General features: G+C 40.3%; 1 protein-coding gene across 4 annotated transcripts in view; it reads right to left on the minus strand.

The window, feature by feature from the left end:
- LOC144681556 (hyaluronidase-like) overlaps positions 1 to 27,197 on the minus strand; it is a 48,033-nt gene that overhangs the window by 11,847 nt on the left and 8,989 nt on the right. The window contains exon 1 of one of the 4 annotated variants that reach the window (XM_078543232.1): positions 22,964 to 23,076. The exons of 1 other annotated variant lie outside the window; for it this stretch is intronic. Coding sequence is in view for 1 of the 3 variants with exons in the window: in XM_078543234.1 (XP_078399360.1) it covers positions 10,869 to 11,972 (1,104 nt within the window). In the remaining 2 variants the exon portion in view is untranslated. Of the gene's footprint in view, positions 1 to 10,460; positions 11,973 to 22,963; positions 23,077 to 27,197 lie in introns of those variants that run through there. 2 more of the 4 variants (XM_078543233.1, XM_078543234.1) reach the window with 2 other exon arrangements.

Consider the following 27,197-nt stretch of genomic DNA (forward strand, 5'->3'; position numbering starts at 1 on the left):
CACCCCCTTGGTTATACCTGGGGTCATCATCCTTCCTTAATTGCCCAAAAATGAAAAACTGAGGATTTGAGACAATACATGCCATGGAAGGTGAGGAGGACGATTCTGACCTATCAGAAAGAATTGCGTTGGTCACCAGCAGCTTCAGTCCAGTAATGAGTATCCTAGTCGCAGATTCATTCAATTGCGCAGTTCTAGATAGTGGGTGCATGTCCACGGTATGTGGAGTGGGCTGGCTAAGACGTTACATGGGTTCTTTAAATAAGGAAGACCAAAGAAAAGTCAAGAATATGACAATTCTACTTGTTTCGGGTGCGGTGATGGTAACACATTGAAATCACAAAAAAGAACAGTAATTCCGTGCGAAATAGCAAGGGTAAATCATTTTATCAGTAATGATGTGGTATCAAGTGACATGCCTTTAGTGTAAAGTAAGCCTTCAATGAAAAAGGCCCAAATGAAATTGGACATGGAGCATGATAAAGCAATTATTTTTGGGAGATCTGTAGGTTTGCAATTTACAGTCAGGATATTATTGTATTCTTTTAAGGCCTATCATCTCGAATCATACTGTTAAAAAGAGGAATTAATGGCAGCTGATGATAGGGATTTAAAGCAGAAGAAACAAATTATTACCAAACTACATTGACAATTTGCAGATCCCTCTGTCCAGAGGTTGAAAATCCTATTAAAGAATGTAGGGGTACAGGATGAGAAATACACTAGACTTGTCAAAGATATTAGTGAAAAATGTAATATTTGTAAAAAGTACTACTGGTCGTGATGGCGTTCTCTTGTAAGTCTTCCACTGGCAGAGACTTTAATGGAACCATAGTGAAGGACCTCAAAGTATGGGATAAAGAAAAAAAAATTCTTCTACATTTTGTAGATGTGGCGACTAGATTTAGTCTGTCGACGGTAATTTTCAGTAATGACAAAAAAAATACTGATAAAATAATGAAAAGATGGATAGGAACGGGGCTGGGAGCAACAGCTAAATTCTTAATAGATAATGGAGGAGAATTTGCCAATGATGAATTTAGGAGTATGTGTGAAAACTTGAATATGTTAGCAATGCATACAGCAACAGAAAGTCCTTTTAGTAATGGGATATGAGAGGAAATCACTCTGTGATTGACGAAATGCTCCGAAAAATTTTAGCTGGTTAACTGAATTGTAAATTGACAATTGCTCTAGTGCGGGCAGTACACGCAAAAAGTACCTTCCAGATGGCTGGGGGCTACAGCCCCTATCAATTAGTTTATGGCAGGAATCCGAAGATACCTTCAATAATGTGGGACCATCCCCTGGCTTTGGAGGGGACTGCCATTGTTCAATTTTTGCAGAACTTTTGAATGCCATAAAAGCAGAGAGGAGAGCATTTATTAAGGCAGAGGTTTCAGGAAAAAACCAGGAGAGCTTTGAGGTATCGAATCAGGCCATTAGAAATGAATTTTAAGCCCAGGTACATGGCGTAATTTAAAGTAGAAGGGCAGAAAGAATGGAGAGGCCCAGGAAAAATTATAGGCGCTGATAGCAAAATGATAATCTTGCAACATGGTAACCAAACAATTAGAGTACGTTCCAAGTGACTTACTTGCACTGTTACACATTGCTGGAGCCTGAACAGATGATGGAAACTGTGAACCATGCACTTTGCACACACAGATGCTGGACAAGTACGAACAACAGATTGTGGCAGATTACGAGCTAACCGAGAGTAGACCAAGTGATATTGAACAAAGAACAAAGAAAAGTACAGCACAGGAACAGGCCCTTCGGCCCTCCAAGCCTGCGCCGATCATATTGCCTGTCAAACTAAAACATTTTGCACTTCTGGGGTCCGTATCCCTCTTTTCCCATCCTATTCATGTATTTGTCAAGCTGCCTCTTAAACACCACTATCGTACCTGCTTCCACCACCTCCTCTGGCAGCGAATTCCAGACACTCACTACCCTCTGCGTAAAAAACTTGCCCCGCACGTCTCCTTTAAAGTTTTCTCCTCTCACATTAAATCTATGTCCCCTAGTAATTGACTTTTCCATCCTGGGAAAAAGCTTCTGACTATCTACTCTGTCCATGCAGATCAGGATAGGGCCATTTATCACAAAAGGTCAACTACCGCAAGTTGGAATTAGGGTGGCATATATGCCAGAAGGGGCTAATAAGTGGAGGTAAGCCACCATAGTAGGAAGGGCAGGAAAGCCCCTACGATAGAGAAGTTCTAGTGGCTACTAACAAGTTAGATCGTAAATTGGTAAAGGAGGCAAAACAAAAAGAGCTTGACAGTTGGACAGTTTTTGGTGTTTGCACTGAGGTGCCAGACAACAGACAACCAGCGTTGTCCTATAGATGTATACGTATGGAGAAAGTAACTCCCGATGGTACATAAAAGCTAAGGCTCGGGGATTTGAGGAACAACTGGGCAACCAGGAAGTTAGAGCAGAATCCGCAACATCAAAGAAAGTAAGTTTGAGGATTTTCCTAGCACTTTTAGCGACATACTCATGGGAACGTAAATCCATTGACGACAAAGCAGCATTTTTGCAAGGGGAACAACTTCAAAGAGGACTATTCTTAAAGCCTCCAAAAGAAGCTGGAGAAATAGAAGGGAAATTATGGAGGCTGAAAAAATGTGTTTATGGGCTAAACGATGCATCCAGGGTATGGTATTTTTCCAGTTAGGTCTGTCCTACAAAAAGCTGGTTGTCCTCAGCTAAAAGCAGATCCAGCAATGTTTCATTGAAGGAAACTAGCAGGCATTTTCTTAACGCATGTAGATGATTTCCTGTGTTGGAGGGGTGGTGGAGTTGGATCTGCATCATTTGAGAAATTTGTGATAGATAAAATTATAAAGGAATTCAAAATTGGAAGTTGGGCTTCTGAAGCTTTTAAGTATATAGGGTTGGACATTAGGCAGACTAAACTGACTCAACAGTCTTACCTAGAGAATGTTAATAGGATTCCGATAAACAGGGCCAGATCCTCACAAAAGGAAGACCCTACAACCAAGGAAGAAGCGGATCAATTAAGAAGCTTAATTAGGCAATTAAACTGGTTATGCACACAAACTAGACTGGATGTGTGCTATGGCATATTAGAATTGAGCACCATGCTGAAATTTGCTACAGTTGGGGAAGTGTAAAAAGCAAATAATACCTTAAAGGAGTTAAATTTAGAAGAAATTACGTTCAGATTTTCAGACCTAGGTGACCCAGAAGGGATGAAATTAGTCATTTTTAGTGATGTCTCACACACTAACCTTCCCAATAGTTATTCGAGTACAGCAGGATTCATTATAATTTTATTGGGAAGAAATGTTAAATGTTGTCCATTAGCCTGGGAATCAAAAAAATAGAGAAAAGTGCCTTAGCTGTGGAGACACTTACATAGCGACAGATATGGCCATGTATTTATCGAGTATTTTAAAGGAATTCCTATATAAGGGGCAATCTGGGGAAAACGTGCCTATAGAATGCTATATAGATAACCATTTGCTCTGGGACAATGTCTATTCGACAAAGAGTGTCACGCAAAAGAGGTTGAGGATTGATCTCACGAGTATAAAAGAGATGTTGGAAAGCAAGATTTCCAAAGGAAGTCACCATTTGTTAGATTGTTTCACAAAAAGAACTGCTCATCCAAATAAATTGTTGAATATCCTGGAAGAGCCTTGTATTATAATGGAGTAGGAGAACACAGAAATTTTCATGTTGTAACCTTATTAATTTATTTTTTGTTTTCAAGCTAGGTGGGGGGGGGGAATATGGAATATGTAAAAGATTGATAATAAGACATTTTGTGTTTTTTCTTATGAAGTTTTTGTTTGCATATCAATTTAATTTAAAGAAGAGGGGAATCTGTATCTAATGGGTTCTGTTGACGGATGTTAAATACCCAGTAGTTTAAAGAATAAGGTGAACGGGTGTTGGGTATTGATTAGCTAATTATACTCAGATGTGTATTTAAAGTGACAGCCAGCACTGCGAGAGACTGTGTTGGAGTGGAGAAGTCACCTCTATGACAAGCAATAAACAGTCTCTACCAAAGCGTTCAGTCTCAGTGCCTTCTTCACAACCAGGCTTGGCAATTTCTCTGACAGTTATATTAATCTTGTCTTCAACATTGGTTAGAACACACTTACGAGAATTGTGTGCAGTTCTGGTCACCAAATTATAAAAAAAAAAGTTAGAGGGGTACCAGTGAGGGTGCAGAGAGGATTTAAAAGGATATTACCAGAAACGTGTGGGTATACACATCAGGAAAACATTGACAGGCTTGGTCTTTTTTCTCTTGCAAAAAGGCAGCTGAGTGGTGACCTAATTCTTTAATATTCTTTAATATGATGATTGGTTTTGATAGAGCAAATACAGAGAGGATGTTTCCTCTATTAGGGAGGAGCATAACTAGAGGCCATCAAAATAAGTTGGTCACCAAGAAATCCAATAGGGAATTTAGAAGAAAGTGATTTATCCAAAGAGTGGTGTGAATGTGGAACTTGCTACCACAGGGAGCGGTTGAAGTGAATAGTACAGATGCATATAAGGGGAAGTTAGACAAGCAGATGAGGGAGAAGGGAATGGATACAATGGTAGATTTGGATGAGGAAAGATAGAAGAGTCTCAAATGGCATTCTTTGAGGCATTCAAGAGGGCTTGGATGATTATTTAAATAGAAATAATGTGCAGGTTCACAGGGAAAAGACAGGAGATTGGCACTAAGTTAAAATGCTCAGAGAGCTGGTGCAGACACGATGGGCTGAATGGCCTCTTTCTACACAGTAACAATTCTGAGATTCTGTGAAGTGGAGCATAAACACTGGGATAGACTGGTTTGGCTAAATGGCCTGCTTTTTGTGCTAAGTATCCTATATAATTACATGTACTCCCTCGTCACCTCATTAAAGAATTCAACCAGGTTGCAATAAGCCTTGCCTGTATATCTGAATTGATAACAATGAAAAGACCTTTTAAAATATTGCAATAAATTTCACAATTGATTTAAGTTTGACAGTTTAATTTCACCAGTAATAAATGTCGAAATAACGAAAAATAAGTTTGACAGTTTAATTTCACCAGTAATAAATGTCGAAATTATTTATAAGGGGCTGGTAAAATGATTTGAAACATGGAAGTAGTAAAAAAATTATCAAGGTTTCTATCACACTTACTCAAATTTACAGCAATCTTAAACATTATCACATGTTCATGGTTGGTAAGACAGCTCACACGCTTCTTAAATTTCCCTATATACCCCTAAAGCTTCTATGGATTTCACATATATAGCATAAATATGGTTTTCCATGCTTTTACTGCCATGTAGCATATGCATACTGGCTCTATCAATGGTCTCCTTTGATACAGCATAGACTAAGATAATAACCATACTATTTAGTCCAACCTCAGTGTCTACATATATGTCACACCTTCATTGTGATGTAACTTCTATTTCTCTGTCATTTACAGCAAAAATACTTTATTCAAATTGCATGATCAACAACTGGTTAATTTTCTGAAGTCACATTTTAAGTATCAGTTTTCTCCAGTCTGTTTTTAACACCTTCATTAATGGTACTCTGACTAAAAATAGTTGCTGATTCTTGCTGCAGAGAAGCCAAATGACTTTCCCTTCATTGACTGTGTCCGTTGTAAGTACTCTAATTACGTTAAAAAATTAAAAATAGTCGTTATTTTGTAAACCTCACCAAGCAGTTGCTCTGTTCTTAAAAACATATTTGTATATTTTTTGATAAAGATCAGGAAAATGGAGCTCTGATTCTACAAGTTGTCATTACATAAATTTTGTAAAGTGTTAATAATATTTTACACGCAGCCAACATGTGCAAGATGACTGGCTTACTCACCATTACCCAAGCTGATGCTTCTGCATCTCCTGCAGAAAAACTGAAGAAACAAATGAATTTGCTTTTATACATTGCCTCATAACACTCTGAGGATGTTTCAAAGCACATTGCAGCCAACGGCTGCTTCATGCTGGGAAACCCCACAGCCAGTGGTCTTCTGTGGAACTGTTGACACTCAACGTGGTTTGTTCTACACAATTTAACAGCTATAGGATCACATTTATGTTTTGATATAACTGTTTTTTTAAATGATGGACCTCAATCTTTAAGCCAGTCCTTAAAACTTACCTGTTTGATTAAGCTTTTAGTCATCAGCCCTTTTTATTTCATTCTTTGGCTTGCTGTTGACTTTTTTTTGTCTATCTTGTGAAGTACCTTGGGACGTTTTAGATAGGTAATTGTTTATTGAAAAATTATCACAGTGGTAGTGAACAATTGTGGTGATAGTACAAATAAAACAAGTAATCGTAATTCATACACAACCACTTGAATAAAAATAATGTATAAAATAATAAAAGGGTTGCACAATTATGATAATTTCAGTATACAAATAATTACAATGCATTGCAAAATGCTGGTCTCCTTAATTTACAAAACAGAAATGAAAGGTCCACCGCACTCTGCATTTGTATTGAAGTCCATAGATCATATGTTGTCACGTGGAGTTCATTAAATACTTAACCGTTTATGTACCGCTGTATTCAGTTGTTTGATTACGTAGCTTTGGCACGCATTATCTAGGGTCAACAAAAAAGGTGTTGGTTTTACCTGAATCTAGTTATAAACTGGTTTTGATGGATTTCAAACTTGGTTTGAGACTGTACATGATGAGGTCCTCGATGTGACTGCAAGCAGGACCAGGATGAAGGCCCCAATGGATCCCAGATTCAGTGCAGTGCAGGCAGGGAGGAAGAAAGGGGGTAGCATCTTTAGGTTGGTTTGGGGGGGGGGGGGGGGTGTGTGGGATGGGTGGTTAATGAGCAAAGGGAATCCACTTGAAGGGGGAATGAGCAATTGTAAATAATTGCGGCTCCAGCGCTGATCCCTGTGGCACTCCACTAGTTATGGTTACCATCCTGAAAATGCCCCCCTTATCCCAATTCCCTGTCTTCTATTAGCTCGCCAATCTATGCTAATATTCTACCCCCAACACCATGGGCTCTTATCTTATTAAGTAGCCTTATGTGTGGTACCTTATCGAATGCCTTTTGGAAATCCAAATATATTACATCTACTGGTTCCCCTTTATCTATCCTGCTTGTTACCTCAAAGAATTCTAATAAATTTGTCAGGCATGTTTTCCCCTTCATGAAGCCATGCTGACTCTGCTTGATTCACTTTGTACTTCTCAGTGCAATGGCTAGTAAACTACATGTGGGAGCATTCTATTGATTAATAAAATTCAGTTCAATGTTGTATGAGCAACAAAGAGCAATTTTCTCAAAAGGGTGTCCAACCAGCAGTTGAATATTCCTGTATTTCTGTCCAGTCATTAAAAAAATTAAATGATATTCGTTGAATAAATAATTGAAGTAACAAAAGCACCATGAGCATGAGAAGTGTGGTGTTATAGCATCAGCATTACTGACACTTGTGATTCTGAATCCCTATAATATCCATTCTGAATCCCAATAATATCCATGTGGGAATCTTGAGGCATATATGTCACATTAGTTTGAAATCCTGACTTGGATTGTGCTTTGGAATTCTATGAAAGTAAAATGTTAAAGAACAACGTTCCCTCTATTATACAACAGAAATTTGTTCTTTTGATGAAAGGAGTAAAATAACAAAGAGTTGTCATACTGGAACTAGGCCTAAAGCAAAGAGCTTTACGAAGACCATGTACATTTATAACACCATGTAGTGTCCAACTTTTAATGGGACAGTGTTCTTATAATTTACCCGATTTGGATGATGGCCTATTCCTGATGGGCTTCATCCTAGGGTCTTAAAAGAAGTGTCGAGTGAGACAGTTGATGCATTGGTTTTAATTTTCCAAAACTCCCTAGATTCAGGGAAGGTCCCATTAGATTGCAAGTTAGCAAATGTAACTCCATTATTCAAAAAAGCAGAGACACAAAGCGGGAAACTACAGGCCAGTTAGCTTAACATCTGTCGTAGGGAAAATGTTAGAAGCTATTAGTAAAGAAGTTATAGCAGGGCACTTGGATGAGCTCAAGGGCATCAGGCAGAGTCAACATAGTTTTGTGAAAGGGAAATTGTGCTTCACCAACTTACTGGAGTCCTTTGAGGAAGTAACATGTACTATGGATAAAGGGGAACCGGTGGATGTAGTGTACTTAGATTTCCAGAAGGCATTTGATAAAGTGCCACATCAAAGGTTATTGCAGAAAATAAAAGCTCATAATATAGAGGGTAACACATTGGCATGGATAGATGATTTGCTGGCTAACAGGAAGCAGAAAGTAGGCATAAATGGGTCTTTTTCTGGTTGGCAAGATGTAATGAGTAGCGTGCCACAGGGATCAGTGCTGGGACCTCAACTGTTTACAATTTATATAAATGACTTGGATGCAGGGATGGTTGCCAAATTTGCTGATGACACAAGATAGGTAGGAAAGCAAGTTGTGAAGAGGACATAAGGAGGCTACAAACAGATATAGATAGGTTAAGTGAGTGGGCAAAGATCTGGCAGATGGTGTTTAATGTGGGAAAATGTGAAATTGTCAATTTTGTCAGGAATAAAAGAAACATATTATCTAAATGGTGAGAGATTGCAAAGTTCTGAGATGCAGAGGGATCTGGGCGTCCTAGTGCATGAATCACAAAAGGCTAGTATGCAAGTAATTAGGAAAGCTAATAGAATGTTATCATTTATTGTGAAGGGAATGGAATACAAAACTAGGGAGGTTATGCTTCAGTTTTACAGGGCATTGGTGAAACCACATTTGGAGTACTGTGTACAGTATTGGTCACCTTACTTAAGGAAGGATGTAAATGTGTTGGAAGCAGTTCAGAGAAGCTTTACCAGACTAATACCTGGGATAGGTGGGTTGTCTTATAAGGAAAGGTTGGACAGACTAGGCATGTATCCGCTGGAGTTTAGAAGAGTAAGAGGTGGCTTGATTGAAACATGTAAGGTCCTGAGGGGTCTTGACAACGTGGATATGGAGAGGATGTTTCCTCTTGTGGGAGAATCTAGGACTAGGGGTCACTGTTTAAAAATCAGGGGTTGCCCATTTAAAACAGAGATGAGGCAAAATTCTTTCACTCAGAGGTTCATGTGTCTTTGGAACTCTCTTCCTCAAAAGGTGGTGGAAGCAGAGTCTTTGAATATTTTTAAGGCAGAGGTGGATATATTCTTGATAAGCAAGGGGTTGCTAGGTTATCGGCGGTAGGTGGGATGCAGATCAGCCATGATCTTATTAAATGGCAGAGCAGGCTCGAGGAGCTGAATGGCCTACTGCTCCTTGTTCATATTCATTTGTATGTGGAAGTTTAGAGTACATAATTAATTGAATGCTCTTACAGGTGAGGCAATGCAGAATATACAAGTCCCATTTCAAAACAAGGTTAAGGGATGGGATGTCTCAGGCAGATTAAAAAAATGTCCTTTAAGTACCATGACCAAAGATCCACTTCAGCTTGGATCAACAGGATGAAATCTGTTTTGCATTTTACAGGTCTGAAGTGAAATCAGTTACAGGAAGCCTCAACACAATTCTAGCATGTATAAATTCAAGAATAAAATTAACACCGATTAATTATTAAATTAGCAGTCTTACTTAGAGGGCACAAAAGGATCTGATGTGGGAAATAGAAATGGCACATCTATACAAATAAGTTTAAGACATGTTAATGGGTGCACTTTGGAAGGAGTTTAAACTAACATCCAACCTGTTTTCTCCCATACCTTGGTGTGGTCAATACTAATAAATGGTGAAAAAAGTGGAAAAATTAGTTCACTCAAGTTGTTCAATTTGAATTATCTGATCATTTTTAGGCACTTAATTCCAACTTTTCTGTGTTATTTACATTGCTTACTTCAAATTACTGGATAATCCAATTTTATAGCACAATTGTCAGGAATAGATGATATTTCATTCTTCAGCAAAGAAATCTCACCTTGAAACACAAAAATTCAGCAAAATGGAAAAAGTAATGGACAAACTATCAGAGAGTATGAACTGAAGAGAATGAGCTGAAATGAATCTACATCCTGTCTCTAATTTTTTTTGTTGAACAAAATTGAATTCAAGATATCTTCACTGATTCAGTTGAATATGTGCCATCCAGCGCAACAGTTAGCAAGCCAAGGCTGTAGAGCAACAGCATTACATAGATTACAAAACAACTGGAATGGCACTATATTTATCGGTATATTTAGTGAGTACAATAAATTACACAAAATAAAAAAAAAATCAGTTTGGGTGAACTGTTTAACTGTTTTTGGGCTGGCACAGTGCCAGGGGTAGAGGTAAAATGCAGGTTCCCAACCTACATCAAATTTGCAATCCCATACCAGCCACTTGGGAACAGCAGTTGACTCAGATTCATGGAAGCATTAACTCATTGAGAATTTAATTTACTTCAGTATCAAAATGATTGGTTAGCAGAATGAAAAGTAACGTATCACAGGAACACAATGTTTTATTCTGATGAGTTCAAGTAAGTACTCAAACTCACATGTAAACAAATCAACAAAATATAACAGACAACAAACTTTGCCAGGTCGGTGCTCGTGGTCGAACACACATTAAACATGCAAGAAGAGGTTTATATCATAGAAAACAGCTATTTGGCTTATTGTGTCTATGCTAGTCCAATCCAAACCTGAGCTCACCCTACCCATTGTCCTGTTATTTGATTTGACTTTAAAAGATACAGTAATCTCTGCCTCAACCACTCCACATGACCAAGCATTCCGTGCCCCAGTAAAGAAATTTTCCTAGTATATCTCCTCATTCTTTTAGTCTGCTGTGTTCCACTGGCAGCCTTCAATCAGCTTATTTAATGCATTTCAAACAGATTTTTATCAAATTACATGTCCTTCTTCATCCAGAAGACAGGAAGGCCTTTGACATCTCGGTAAGGGGTATCCAATTGGTTCTGCATATCGCCTCCTTTTCCCTTAAACGGTTTATGCTTGTTTCCTGGTGTATCAGAATGACAAGGAAATTGGGATAATTGTGAGGATGGAGGAGGGGGTGGGGGTGGGGGTGGAATGGGAATACATGCACCTAACTGTGAAGTGGTTGAGATACAAGACACGGGAGCCATATGTTGTCCATGTTGTGAAGACAATGTAATGAGAGAAGTGGTTGGAGAAGTTGTTGACTCATTTGACTGCGAAGATGACATGGGATGATATGGTAAAGGAGGATTATGTCTATGTATTTGAGCAGATGCAGAAATCGGTGGAGCAGATATTTGTAAAGAGGGGCAAGGGAGAAACTTAAGTGGTGAAAAAGATGGAGGATTAGGAGCTGGGATTGGGGTCTGTAAATGTAAGTGAGCTGATGAAGAGTTAGGAGATGTAGGGTGGGGAGTAGTACCTGAGGATACAACACCTGAACAATCTAAAACTGTCCCTGATGATTGGCAGTGACTGGAATTACATGAGGGTTGCAGAGTAGAACTCAGAGACAGCTTTTCAAGGAATTCCATGTGCATGAATGTGGTCATTGACCCTGCATTCTGGACTGGTTTGGATAACACATATCCCAAATGGGAATAGAAATGTTGTTTATCATGAGTAGTGAGATACAGAGTTTTGAACCCACGGAGCTTGGCATAGGCTTCAGTGGCCTCCATTAGTTTTCTACCGTAACCCTTGCCTCGGAACTCCTTAGCAATAACAACTGTCTCCACAAACAAGGCAGTGCGTTTGCCAACCACATGGGAGAGCCTACTGTGACCCACCAATTGGCCTTTAGTTTCATTCCCAGAGTTGCAGACATTCTTCAAAGTCCTTATCAACACAAGACAAACTGGGAAACAATTGGAGGATTTCTGGAGTGAATGAATCCGAGATGCTTTGCTCCTCTTCCATTCTTCATTGATGAGGTCTGCACAGGCCTCCACAAACTCAGGATAGTGGTGCAGAGGAACTGCTCTCAACTCTTCAGTAATGATCTTCTCACACTAACAGCAATAAAATGTTAGAATTCAATTTAGTGTCTATTCATGTGCCAACAAAAAGAATGTCCACCTTTGGGGAAAGACAGCAGGTCGCATTGAAACATGCATAAACCAGGTTCCTCATTCTATAATCACTAAAACAAATGCATACATTTTTTGTTTGAATATTTGATTTTTGTCTCACACTCCAATTAGGTCCTGTGACCTCATGAAAGCTACCATTTTGCCAGTCTTCCTCTTCAATGGGTCACACTGAGGTTTATTTTTAATATATACCAGTAAATCACTTGGGACATTGTGCATGGGGAGGCAAGATCCATACAATATTGTAAAGCTTTATTTTGATGTTTCGAAAAAATGTGCTGGCAGTAAACCCTAAAATTGGGGACAGCATAAGTGGTCAGTGTGATAGGTAATTCTAGATTAACAGTCAAAATAGAATTTAAGGTATAACAAAATGTTTTTTATACAGCTACAATAAGAAAACCCAAACTACAAAAACCAACACAGGCCACATGCATCACTACACCCAGACAACAACTAAAGGTTACTGATGAACACTGCAAAACAGATATGCAGGCAGCATTGAATTTATATAGCACCAGCAACTACTGAATCAATAAACTTCTAGAGCATGGACACCATTAGTAAATATAGTAATGAGCAGTCAAGAGCTAAAAAGAAACTAATGGATCAGTGGGCAGCATTTTAGTAATAAAATTGAGTATATTAAAGCTATGGGCAACAATGATAATTAGATGTGGGCAGCAATACATTAATGAAGTGAAAGGGGCTGGAGCTGGGGCAACAGGGAGAAAAACGGAAGTGAATGGAACCCAAAGAAGAAACGACGTTTTAAAAAGCCAGGTGGGCAAGTTAGTGGGTGGTCTAGTGAATGGAAGGGCAACAATGTGTCCAGTACTGGAGGGCCTAAGGAAAAATGAGGAGTGGAAGAGGGAAAAAAAAGCAAGGGCTGTCAGATAAAAAGATGTGAGTGGGAAAGGTAAAATAGAGGGGCAAGCTTGGCAAAAAGCAAACGGGGGGCAAAACTGCAAAATGATGAGCAGGATGGTGGGAAACCAGACTGGGAGAAAAACTAAAACAAAAATTAGTGGGGCCTGTGAGGGGATGGCAAAAAATTCTAGACATTTACAACAAAGCATGATAAAGCAGGTTAAATGGCAGATGAGAGAGCTGCATTGAAGAATAGCACAGTGCTCCAAACTTCAGGAACAAAATTAAAATGTGTTAAGAGACAATACAGACCAGTAGAATAGAGAATACACAGATGCAAAGCAAACATTTTTTTAAAATTTAAAGGCATTGATGCTACAAGTTCAGATGTCTGGCTTACACAAGGTTAGCAGTTGAGTTACAGAAGGAGGAGGAAGCAGGGGGTATTGCAATGTAAATTAATGTTAGGAGTGTACACATAACAGTAGAAGATATATAAAAAAAACCTTCTGGAAGTATTGGGGAACCAAGAGTCGAATGGAAATGCGAAACTTAGGGATAATACATGCAAAGAATTAGTACTGGAGAAATTAATGAGACTTAAGAGGAGTGAACAGATCCCCGAACCTGATGGCATGCACCCGAGGGTTTTAAAACAATAAGCTACTGAGATAGTGGATGATTAGTTTTGATCTTCCACAAATTCCTGGGTTCAAGAATAGTTCCCATTGGCTGGAAGGTAGCACTATTCAAGAAAGAAGAAAAATGGGGAACTACAGGCTAGTTAGCCTGAAATTAACAGTTGGGAAAATGCTAGGACCTATTATTAAGGCAAGTTAACAGAGCAATTATAAAAAAGAGCTAACACAGATTTATGGCAAATCTGCCCAAGTTTCTCAGGGTTGTAGCTAGCAGAGTAGATAAGAGGGAACCAATGGATGTAATGTATTTGGATTTTCAAAAGGCATGTGAATAAGGTACCACACAAGAGATTATAACACATAATTAGGGTACATGGGATTGAGGGCAATATATTTGCACAAACTGAAGCCTGTAAGTAACAGAAAATAAACAGGTCATTGTCAGACTGGTAGGCTTTACCTAGTGGGGTACCGCAAGGAACAGTGCTTGGGTCTCAGTTATTTATAACCTATTTCAATAACCTAGATGAGGGGACTGAGAGTAATGTATCTGGGTTTGCTGATAATGCAAAATTAAAGCTGTATTCCGCTGGGCTGAAAATGGCCATGGATGACAAATCAAAACTGCCAGACCAATTAAGGCAGATGGGAAGGCCAGACCAGATGCAAAATTGGGCGTTATGGAGAAGACTTTTAAGATATATGATAGCATTAGGTTTGAATAATAAAACAGAGGCTTAACAAGTGAATACACTACTATATTCAGTAAGTCCAATAGCGAATGACATAATTGCCAGACAAAGAATAAATGAATCTTCCAATAAATTTTAAGAGGTCATGCAGTCCTTTGACATCTATATTAACCTAAGAAGCAATAAAATTTTGGAGTGAGCAAAATTTAAAAAGAGAGTCCAAAAGCCTGGGGAACCATAGACTCCTTCATAAATAAATTATATAGATTGGCTGAAGGCAGTGACAATGGTGACCTTAAGTCAGAGCTCATAGAGATTGACTAGTAATGGGTGTGGCCGATAATACTCTTTCGGATGTACACCAATCTACAGAAGATCTGAAACAAAAACAGAGAATGCTGGAAAAACTCAGCAGGTCTGACAGCACCTGTGGAGAGAGAAACAGAGTTGACGTTTCGAGTCTGTATGACTCTTCAGAGCTGAAAAGAAGTAGAAATGTGATGAAATTTATACTGTTTAAGGGGGGGTGGAGCAGGTGAAGCTAGGTAGGAGGCCAGCGATAGGTGGGGGCAAAGGAGAGATTAACAAAGATGTCATGAACAAAAGGACAAAGGGGGTGTTAATGGTAGCGGTAAGGGCTAAAAAAGGTGCTGATAGTGGCAAAGGTAAGAAAGCAGAATGTGATAATAGCAGAACAAGGGTAAGCACTCAAAGAACAACAAGAACATAGATGGCCCTTGTGGGGGTGGGGAAAAAAGGATCGAAAATTGAATAAAAATGGGGGATAAAAAAATGAATAAAAGAATAAAAATAAAAATAAATAATTTAAAAAATAAAAATAAGTGGATAAAGAATAAAAATGAATTGTGAAAAAAGGGGTAAAAATAGAGTTCATGGTCTGAAGTTGCTGAACTCAATGTTAAGTCCGGAAGGCTGTAAAGTGCCTAATTGGAAGATGAGGTGCTGTTCCTCCAGTTTGCATTGGGCTTCACTGAAACATTGCAGCAGGCCAAGGACGGACATGTGGGCGCGAGAGCAGGGTGGTGTGTTGAAATGGCAAGCGACAGGAAGGTCTGTGTCATGCTTGCATACAGACTGAAGGTGTTTTGCAACGTGGTCACCTAGTCTGCATTCGGCCTCTCTAATATAGACGAGGCCGCATTGAGAGCATTGAATGCAGTAGACCAAATTGAAGGAGGTGCAAGTGAAGCGCTACTCCAGTCGGACATTCCACAACGAATCCACCAAGACCACTTGGGTGTCACAAAGTGCAGAGTACATGCCCAGTCTGAAGTGTGGTTGCCAGGAAAAACTAAGAGCAATTGAAGAGATGATTTTAAACTGCCAGGTGTGCGCGCTGCACAAACCAGTCCATAGGGAGCCCACTTATCCCCACACCTCTCCCTACCAGACTGTGGGGACATTTGGGAATGGATCTATGCATATACAACAGAAAGTCCTTCCTCATCACTGTTGACTGTTTCTCTTGGTGGATCGAAGTGAAGCATTTACACACAATGACTACAAAATCGGTCATTAGGTCGTTGAAAGAAATCATTGTGATCCATGGCTCCATGGACCAGGTGGTGTCCGACAAAGGGCCGAATTTCACTAATGAATACTTTTCTCATTTTGCCAGGATTAAGGATTTCAACACCTCACCAGTGCCCAAGGTATCCATAATCTAACGGTGAGGTGGAAAGGGGTGTCCACACTATTAAAACCCTCTTGAAGACAAATGATGACTTTCCAACGGTGCTTTTGACATAGGTCCACCTCACTACAGTGTGGATTAGCCCCATCAGAACTGCTGATAGGCAGAAAACTTTGCACTGAACTTCCCATGCTGCTGAAGAAATTAATCCCAGGGTTGGCATCAAGGACAATCAGAAGGTTCAGGACCAAGAACAGTCCTATAGACAGCGAGAAGTTTCCACTTACAATAGGAGGCACTGTATTAGAAATCTGCCCAGGCTAAACGAAGATCACAAGGTTTGGATCAGGGACCTCGACAGAGTAAGCATCATTGTCCTGAGAGATGAAGATCAATGATGGTCTTACTTGATACATACCCCAGAAGGCACAATCAAACAGAACAGGAAACGTCTTCTCCTCATTCTTCCTGGCAAACCTCCTCCTTCCTGGCAAACCTCCTATCATACATTTATGCGAACTAGATGTAGAAACCCAAATAATTGCAACATCAAGTACTAGAACGTCAACTCCAGACCACCAAAGTCAGCCCAAAGCAGTTGAAGTTACCACTCCTCCAAACTTGAAAAGAACGGGATCTGGAAGAGTCGTAAAGCCTCCAGACCATCTGAATCTGTAAAGTCAGAGATTTGGAAGGAGAAGGAATAGCATGTCAATATAGTTGCAAATACATGTGGGTAAAGACTTTGGGGGAGATGTAGTAATAGGGTCTTCAGGACTGTAAGGGTTAATGTGGGACTGGGGAAATAGCACCACCTACATTACAATGTGAAGAGTCACATGGGTGTAGTAGTGAGTCTGGTAGAAGTCGGCATGAAGATAGCACCTAGTCAGGACTATATCCTATATGTATATATTTGTTATTAATAAACAGTTTTTGTTCAATCAGACGCCTCTAGACCTCTTCAAGAGGCAAAATACAACCTTACAACACATCCTGCCGCCGCCAGTATTCAACCAGTGACAGGTGGGGGAGTTGCTATCCAGGGAGGCTGACCCGCAACCCTGTCAGGTTTGTCTGCGGTCTTTTGTGGGATGGTGGGAGGGGATCACTCTTCCTCAGGCATCCTCTGCCCCATTTTGTGGGATTAGGCATTGTGAAGGGGTAGAGGCTGCAGGAAACCAACCTCTGCCCTTGCTGTCAACTCCCATTCCCCTCCACTCCAGTTGGCAGCGGCTTCCCAGAGAACCTAGAGCTGCTGGCCTCTGATTGTCTGGCGGCTCTTGGGGGGCGGGGGCATTGTAGAATATCTGCCCCAGACATGGCAGTACAGCAATTAAATGACCACGGAGTAGCCAGGAGCAGGATTCCTGCTGTCAGTTAGGAACTTCATTATGTCAGGACTCCCTGTGATCTGGTTGGCAGCAGGGGTGCCACCAGATTTCATATGGTATGATGGGCCCCCCACCACCCATATTAAATTCTGCCCCATATGTACCGTTTTGGTCTCCTTCAGACAATAGCCTTCCTGACCATGTTACGACGGTTCACTAGACTGACTCCTGGATGAAGGGATTGCCCTGTGAGGAGAGAATGAGTAGATTGGGCCTATGTTTCCTGGAACTTAGAAGAATGAAATGTGACAGCATTGAAACATAAAATGTTTTAAGGAGCTTGATAAAGTGATGCTGGGAAGATGTTTCCCCTGACTTGCCACAGTCTCAGAATAAGGGATTAGCTATTTAGAATGGGGATGAAGAGAAATTTCTTCACTCAAAGGGTTATGGAGTATTGGAATTCCCCTCCTCTACTCCAGAAAGCTATGGATATACTTGGTCCTTGAGTGTATTCAAGACAGAGATCAATAAGTATTTGGACATTAAGGGGTGTGGGAATAGTGTGGAAAGGATGAATTGAGGTAGGTCAGCTATAATCATAATGAAAGGAAAAGCAGATTCAAAGGGCTGAATGGCCTACTCTTGTTTCTATTTCTTATGTTATGTTCTAACTTGCATTTATATAGAACCTTTAACACAGTAAAACATCCCAAGGCATTTTACAGGAGAGCTATCAAATAAAATTTGAAGCTGAACTACATAAGAAAACTTTAGGATAGGTCATTGTTCACAGAGGTAGATTTTAAAGAGCTTTTCAAAGGAGAAGTGACCGGTAGAGGGGTTTGAGGAAGGAATTCCAGAGCTTATGGCCTAGGCAGCTCATGGAATGGATACTGATTTTTTTGAGCATTGGAAACTGGGGATGTGTAAGAGACCAGAATTGGAGTGCAGAGATCTAGGAGGATTGTAGAGCTGAGGAGGTGAGGACATATTTTAACACATATTTCTTCTCTTACTTCCAATTACCTGTTCAAGATGACGAGCAGCGACAAGAAATGTGAGTGGCTTATTAGGAAGATACAAGGCTGAGAACCCCAATCAGTGCAGTTAAAAACATTAAGCACAACACCTCTACCAAATCAGCTGTGTATTATAAAATCAAATAGTTATCAACCTGAAACGTTAGCTCTGTTTCTCTCTCCCCAAATGCTGCCTGACTTGTGGAGTACTTCAAGTATTTATTTATATTTCAGATTTCCAGTATCCACATTATTTTGCTTTTGCAGGTGTGTATTACTGTCAATGTTATTGAAGCGGATTCATCTTTTGTTGTAAATTATAAATATTAGAACCATCAGAAAAGAACATGAGAAACAGAAATAGACACTCATGACATAGGCAATTCAAAATCTATGGTTTGAAGGTAAAAAGGGCTGCTGACGATGAGACTCTCTGGAAAGGAAGTGTTCAGCTCTCCGATGGAAGGACGTTTTCAGCAACAATTTCAGGAGTTCTCCAGCATTCAAAACAGTGTAAATCCAACATGAAGAGAATCAAGACTGTGCTACTATGGTTGATGTGGCTTACCAGATACAGAAAGATGCACTGCAGGGATTTACCAAGGCTCCTTAGACAGCACCTTCCAAACCCACAATCACTACCACCTAGAAGGACAAGGGCAGCAGATGTATAAGAACACCACCACTTGACAGTTCCCCTCAGAGTCACTCACTATCCTGACTTGGAAATATATTGCTGTTCTTTCACTGTCGCTGGGTCAAAATCCTGAATCTCCCTTCCTAACAGCACTGTGGGTGTATCTACACCGCATGGACTGCAGCGGTTCAAGGAGGCAGCTCACCACCACCTTCTCAAGGACAACTAGGGATGGGCAATACATGCTGGCCTAGCCAGTGAAGCCCAGATCTCGTGAATGAATAAAAAGAAATGTTTGAGGGAAAAAGTAAAAAGGATGCCTTGTAGACATCTCTCAAATTAGCGTTCCCAATCCTTCAAAAGTTTTATTAAAACAGTTTTATTAAATTCTGAAAATATAACCCAATTAATAAGATTTCTTTTACCACTTTTCCACAACTCCATCATTTGTGATCTTATACAAAAAGATGAAAACAGCCTTATTACCAGTATTACCAGCACAACACTTATCATTCAACAAAAGCTCATCAACCTGAAATGTGACAAAAGGTCAGCGACCTGAAAAGTTAACTCAGCTTCTCGCCATGGACAAAAACAGAATTACCTGGAAAAACTCAGCAGGTCTGGCAGCATCGGTGGAGAAGAAGAGAGTCGACGTTTCGAGTCCACCTGACCCTGTGGACTCGAAACGTCGACTCTTTTCTTCTCCACCGATGCTGCCAGACCTGCTGAGTTTTTCCAGGTAATTCTGTTTTTGTTTTGGATTTCCAGCACCTGCAGTAGCTTTTTGTTTTTTTCTCGCCATGGAGACTGCCTTGACCTGCTGAGTTTTTCCAACATTTTCTGTTTGTATTTCATATCATTCTTGAGTAAATTGCATTTATCCAACACTTCCTTAGTTTTCACTGAAAACATTTAACCTGGAATTTTATGTTTTGCAGACTTCAGGTGCACAATGGGTGGGGTTTGTCTGCCACAAAAATGTGCCTCTCAATGCAGCTGCACATACTGCAGCCACAATGCATCAGTAATGGACGGGGTGTGTACTGACTGAATCCAGCAGCAGGAGCACGATCAAATGAATTGCTCTGTACCGGAAGGTGCTGAGCAACTTGAATATTGCTGTGGTTGCAGCCATCCAGAAAAGGGGCGAGTATTCCATCAAATTCCTGACTCGAGTCTTGCAGATGGCGGAGAAATTTTGATGGGTCAAGAAGTGAGCCCCAACCCCTGCTCTGTTTAAGTGGCCCATGGTATTCATATAGTCGTTCAGCTTCTGTTCAAAGTTGACCTCCAGATGTTCACGGTGAGGTCTTGCTGATGATGGTGCCATTTTGGATCATGGGGAGATGGTTGGGCTTTACTTTGTTCAATATGGTAATTTTACCTGTCACCATGTGGCACGAATATTATCTGCCACATGTTAGCCCAAGACTGAATGTTTATTCAGGTCCTGCTATTGGCTGACTTGAGCTGCTTCATTAAATGAAATATAAATGTAGCTGAACACGATGGAATAATCAGCAAAAAGTCCAACTCCAAAAATCTCAATGTGTCCCTGGCATCCAGTGTCACTATTGCACAAATGATGGCAAATACACTGGGGCCACATTTCCCTCATTTGCACCAGTCAATATTGTACATATTTGATTTAAATGTTTTCAGTGAAAACTAAGTGTTGGATAAATGCAATTTACTCAAGAATGATATGAAATACAAACAATAGTAATATTGTACATATTTGATGCAGTGTTCCCTCTAAGCTGTGTGATCGTGCATCTGAAAGTTTCCACACAGGCCGTGCACAAGTCGGCCCTTAATTTACTGCACGTGTGCAGCTATGCAAGAAAATTTAAAGGGCCCGTGAACTAAAATGAATTGGTTGTGCACTTCGAAACAAATTAGAGGATACTTTGATCGGACGCACTGTAAACTATTTGTGCATAGGAAACTAGTGGACAGGCAAGGACTGGAGCAGAAACTCCAGAATGTCCCCGATTCATTATCCACCCGAGTGCCCTGTTCTACTGAAAAATTGACAGAGCAGGAAATTGGAGCCATTGTCTCAACCAGTTTCTGTACAATGCCACTCACTAGAGTTCTGACGGAGTGATGATGTAATATACAATATTTCCCAGCTTGACCCATTATTATCCTATTCCATAAACAGTGTACCTGCCGGATTAATCATTTTCTCCCATCACTCCAGGATTACTTTGTGTTATACACAAGTCCCTGGTTGAGAGGCAGGAGGGAGAGCCAAGAGGATAGGATGCCTACTCTACAACTTGTGGCTGAGAAAACTGAGAACAACTAGCTCTCAATTTCCTATATGATACCCTAAACCCATTGTTCACTATTCACTGTCCTCCACAGACTGCAGCAATCTAGTACAGGTGCACGAGAGTGAGGCTTTTACTCTAGCAGAGATAAAGCAGATCTCACAAAATGCAAAATACCTCTGGTTAACAAGTCCAAATAGTAATGTTTTGTAAAAATGAAACGACTGTTTCAAACAGCTGCTCTGGTAATTAGGTCTTGAGTGCTCTTTAGATCATGTTCCTTTTCAAAAAGCCAGTTGTGCATTAAATTCATGAATAATTTGAACAAGAGAACACAATTCAGCCCATATATTTAGGCTAATGATTTCTGTATGGCTTAGTTAGTGAAGTCCTTCAGAATTAACTTCTAAGAATATTTCTGATTTACAGAAGACAAATTAAAGTTCTTCACTGAGTAGACTACTTATGAAGTGACGGCTATTATGGGGTAAAATCTGACAGCCATTTTGTGCTCCCACAAACCACAGCGTGGCTAGTAGCCAGTTCATGTGTTTTTCTGACAAGACCAGGAGAAGCCATTGCTGTTCTTGAACAGATGGACAGAACCTTGGTTTAAATTCTGACCCAAAAGATGGCCCAATATCCAGGACTCTCTCAGTACTAAACTGGCATGACTGCCTGGATAATCAGCTCAAGGAGGAGAGCTCGAACCAACTTTCTGATTCAGATCAAAAACCACCACCAAATGAGCAAATCTTGCAAACTGTCTTGAATGCCATAAACTGTGGGTATGATCCACCATTTGAATTACTGCACACAAGGGGTAATAACCTGAAGGAAGTGGGTAATTAAATAAACAGAACGTGTGGGAGATAAACAGACAACAGTACTGTTTCCTTGTGAAATTAAGAGGCACTCAGCAGTTGAGCCTGACTCTATTTTTAAAGAATGTATGATTCTCATGTGATACTCGACTCATCGCTGCTAATTGCTCCTGTACCAATGAGAGACCTGTGAAAATTGGTGTTAAATTGCTCAAAATGCTCTCTTCAGATACAACCCAAGGTCATGCAGATTGTAAGATAAAATCCAGATTTGTGCCCCTGGCTATTTTTCAGATCTTTAACAAATATAAAAATCACAGAAATGTCACATGACCACCATTAGGTTCTACTGAAATCCTAATGACAACAGTGTCATGCCAGTATACTATCATTTTGTGACAGATCAACAGTTGCATACAATGGTGCATTCTCTGTTACCATGTGAATGATTACAAAAATACAGAGATAATCACTACATGAATGGCCAATGTGGCATGTGATTGATCCCACAACAGTACATATGTAATTCTGCAGAAATGCTTCATGATTTGAAAACGAGTTCTAACAGTCACTGTGCAGAAAAAAGGCACATCTATACGCCATGAGCATTATCGGCCAAAAGCACTGTATTTATTACGCCTACCTCTTAGCTTGAGACTTGTTTGTGCACATTATGCACAAGGACATACGGCTAGGCAAGTTGCGAAAAAAAAAAATCCCTTTTGTACTTCCACGTGGAACAAAGTTTAACTGATAATCAATAACAGATGCAAAGCCAAGTAATATCTCGCAGAGAGAGAGAGAGAGAGAGAGACAGAGACTGATGACACAGTCTGTCCTTGTCTGCATTCACTTCTTTAAAATGCTCAAGGCAGATTTTAAGAGCACTCTGATCCTAATAACAGTTTCAAAAATACACCCAACTGGTCTTACTTTTGACAGCATTTAACTTACCAAGTGGTGAAATGCCAGTGTGTGTGGAAGTGTTATCCTAGCAATGAATAGCAGGAATCAGTAAAAAAAATTGCAACATAACTGGAGCATTTATAGCAGGGAAAAGGTTTTTGGCAACCCCCAAGCAGCAGGAAGTGACAAAGCATCTTGTGACAGTTAAACAAAAATTATTCCTGTGCACTTCTCCTTTTTAAACTTTGTAAGATTGGCAAAATAAACACACAAATGCCATTTTTCATTTGGTGACCGTTAAGCATTATGCTTTGAAGTGTAAACTCACAATCAGAAAGATAATTTCTTCAAGCACAGAGAAGTTGTGTTGAACTTTATTGCACTTTTTATTTAAAAATGTTGTATTATAGTGAGTGGAAAACTAAAACATATATTAAAGACGGAGTCCCAGCCACCATTGTTACAAATTATTATAAATCAAATAGCTACTCAGAGATATGATTATTCTGGTTATGAACACAAAGCCCAATTTTTATTTGAACAGCCGGTGAACAGACATTGGAAAGATTACTGAACCTGAAATCTTCCATAGTATGGAACCACTTTTATTCAATTTCAAGTTTAATTTCCAAGGCTCTCCTGCATCAAGTCCTGGTTCAGCCAAAATTTTCCAAATCACAATATCCACAAAACTGATGCAATTTGGTTTGGCTCCATCAACTACCTTGTCTGTTTGCTCTGGTTGAACCCACTGACACTCTTAATGCTCTGTTCAAGCCAGAGCTGTGTGTTTAATCCCACCTCACAAGGCAGAGGTTCTGTTTGTTTTGTGCCCAGTTTCAAGCTCAATCGGCTGAACAAGCGCAAAGGAAGAGGGAGTTTTAAACACAATATTAAATGCGAGTTTGTGTTTTCCACAATTTTTTATGTTGGTTCAAGATTCAATTCACCTGAATCATGCCCACAATCTGGTCATGGCCTACAAGTTGAAATTGAGAGATTCCAATATGCATGCATTCCTGAAGGCTGTTCAAATTGTGCTCATTTCCTTAGATGCGCAGACACAAATAAGCACACCCTAAAAGATTTTTCATCAGGAAATATTTAATCTACTAAGAAACTGACAAGTGTATACAAATTAAGTTATCAAATGGTTTGATATAATTTTGTCATTTTCAGTGATTTTAAATCAGGTTTCTCAGGAGGTGGAGTACTAGGCACCTTTATAAAAAACTTAATTTTGGTGAAAAACCCATTGTCAACTGTATTGATAAAAGTGCACTTGGTTAACGTTCTTAAAAACATCAAAGAATACTTTTTGTGAGGAGAAGAACAACAACCTGATCAAGCTGGTTCATGAAAGATTTTATGTTTCTGATTTGCAAATAAATTTTTGCAGAAGCTGGAACTTTAACCTAACCAGCAGAACTTCAAGGTCATTTTGGTTACAAGTTCCTGGCAAGGTCCTTTCTCACCCCTCTTCGAAAGAAACTTGTCCTTTTTTCACTTCGAGAACTTGAAGATCGACAATGGGCCATTTCTTTGTTCGAAAGGAAGGTAATCTACTTAGCAACTTTAATATCTGTAGAGGCCAGAGGCACAAAACATGGAAGGGGTCCATGGCAATTTGGGGATGTGATCATGTAACCCCAATAGTCACCCCTTGCTGTTCTAAAGTACTGATCACCAACTCCTCACTTCACCAGCTGATAACTACAAATCCTCCCACAAGAAGTCTGATTCAAAAGTGCTGGGTCTGGATTTTCCCGCTGGAGATAGGTCAGATTATAGATCAGCAACCCACCTCTGTTGGGGGTGAATTGGGATCTTGATGAGGTCAGGGTCCTAACTGATGGAAAAATGGGTCTGTTGCCCAAACAGGCAGATCTGAGGTGGGAACAGGGACGAGCCAATTCTGGAGTGCACAAGATAAAAAGGCACATCTCAGCTGTCATTGTTGTGCCTGCCAATTTGATTGCCCTTTGAAGTGCTGTCAAGTGCTTGTCCTGCTGCCTCTCTATGATGTATTTCATCTGAAACACCTTCTGCAAGCACCCCTCACTTAATGAGCCAAAAATGATCTGTGAAAATCTTGGCACGGTCCATGGCTTTGAACCTTAACACTGTTGGCTCAGAGCTTGATTCCAAATAAAGCGGCCCTTTGTTTTCTCTCTTCTCTCCTGCATGTGAGTGCAGACAGGGGCTCAGATTTTCTGCGTTGTTGTGCTGGGGCTTTTAGGGATTTGCTGTCAGGGTGCAAAGAGGGGTTCTGGTGAGGTGCAGAAGTGCTGAGGCCACAGCCCTGGTGGAAAAAATGTCCCTTGAGATTCAGCAGAATTGCAGGTTTTTTTTTAAAGTTCCTAATTTTTTTTTACTATTTTTAATCTTTGAAAGACTTTTAATTGTTTTTGAGTTTGTATAAACATTAATGCAATGCAAGCAAATGTGGAAAAAAGAGGTGAGTGTGGGTGGTTATTGATCCTTCTGCAAGTTTGCTTTCAAATACATTTTGTATAAGAAAAAGCCCTTCCCGAGAACCCTGGTCCTATGCCTGCGATTAAAAGTTTAGACATTTTGGTGTAAATTTCTAGGCAAGTTCAGGGCATCGGGCCCAAGTCTCCAATTGCAGAGTTAGTGTCGGATGCTTCCACAGAGGAGTCTGGGCAGCATATCACAGCCCTCTGGAATTTTAAAGTTCATGTAGAAGTACCGTGCATGTACATGCTTTGCGTCATCTTCTAGGTCCTGACACACAAAAGCAGTGAATGTTGTTACTCTGATTGGAAGATTTGGGCTTGTGATTATCAGATAGCGCAGGTGGCAGTAAAGTGGTGCAAATGCACAGAGCAGCCACTTTGAGGGGGCTCTCTCCCAACAACCCTATGTGAAAATCCTAAAGTTGAAGCCATGCCATGATGGCCCTTCTTTTTGTACACGCTGCTGCACAGCTTCAGTGGCCTCCATTTGTGAGGGTACAGCACCCTTTCCAAGGGCACCCTTCCTGTTGATCAGGTTCAGTCCACACAGTATGGTTCTATGGCCCAATGCCCTGAAGCACCTGACTTTTCCCTCTTCTACTGTCTCTTGATACACTCCTGCAACTTTTCAATCCAGGGAGTGAGCCCTTCCACACAGTTGATAACTTGTCACTAACCTTGAAAGAAGTTTTACCCTCTGCCGACCCACCTTCATCTCAGTGCATACCTGCTCTCACTGAATCTAAACACTAAAGGCTCCTGAAGCCTGGCCACTTCCTGCAAAGTTGAGATCAGTCTGAACTTGTGCCTGTTATTAAGGCCTTAATTGCGATAATTGGCCTCATAATTGGCGTGGGTAGATTCGGAGCCCCTCGCTCTCTCCCGTCTCTGGAATGAAATGGAGGCGGAACCTCTGGCCACACCAAGCTGTGGCCATCGTGGCCCATGTTTGTTCGAACCCAACTGGGGCCAGGAAAGTCGGGTGCCTGGTGTCTACTTAGCTATATAATTACAAGACTAAATCCCATTCAAAACATATAGAGCAGTTGCACCATGTGTGGAACTGACTGAAGTGTTGGACAAATCACCATTTAAGCTGTTCTAAGATGTCTTTTGTCACCCCCTCATCATCAAAGACTGACATCATAGGAAACTTGAATTTGAGTTGGGAATTTATGGAAGCAGTCACAGGAGATCTAAATAACAAGTCAAAGTTCAAACAGCTATTATCAAACAAAAGCTCCAAGGAGTGCTTTGATACAAATCCTGATTTATGCGCTGCTTACCCCAGCCATATGAATGAAAACAACTTTAACACAAATAAGCAGCATGAGTCAAACATCTAAAACAGAATGCAGGCTAAAGTGGGAGAAATGACGAAAAGAAAATGGAAGGCACCCAGTCTTGTGCAGGCCAGCATATTTCAAAAACCTTGTAATGAAGACTGTGTCTGGACCACTCACATTGCTGCTGCCCTCAGAAGCACAGGCTAATGGAACATTAGGTTCAAACAAATTAATAAAATCTTAACAACTTAAAATTCTCATAATTTTACAACAGGGGTTCCCAAACTAGGGAACATGACAGCCAGTGGGGTTGCGGGATGAGCAATTGGGGTCACGAGCTCCCCCTCTTCCAAGGCATCAACGATCACTATGGAGACGAAACCAGGCCCGAATGGAGCTCTTGCAATAAACCACTTTGATAGAACTACAGCTGCCCTGTGCTCTGCAGCAAGAGTCTGGCTCATTATCATTTTGCTGTCCTGGGTTTGATCAAGCGGTATTCACTGCACTGCCCTCGGG

Source organism: Cetorhinus maximus, chromosome 6 (assembly GCF_964194155.1).
Source record: "Cetorhinus maximus chromosome 6, sCetMax3.hap1.1, whole genome shotgun sequence".
Lineage (NCBI taxonomy): Eukaryota > Metazoa > Chordata > Chondrichthyes > Lamniformes > Cetorhinidae > Cetorhinus > Cetorhinus maximus.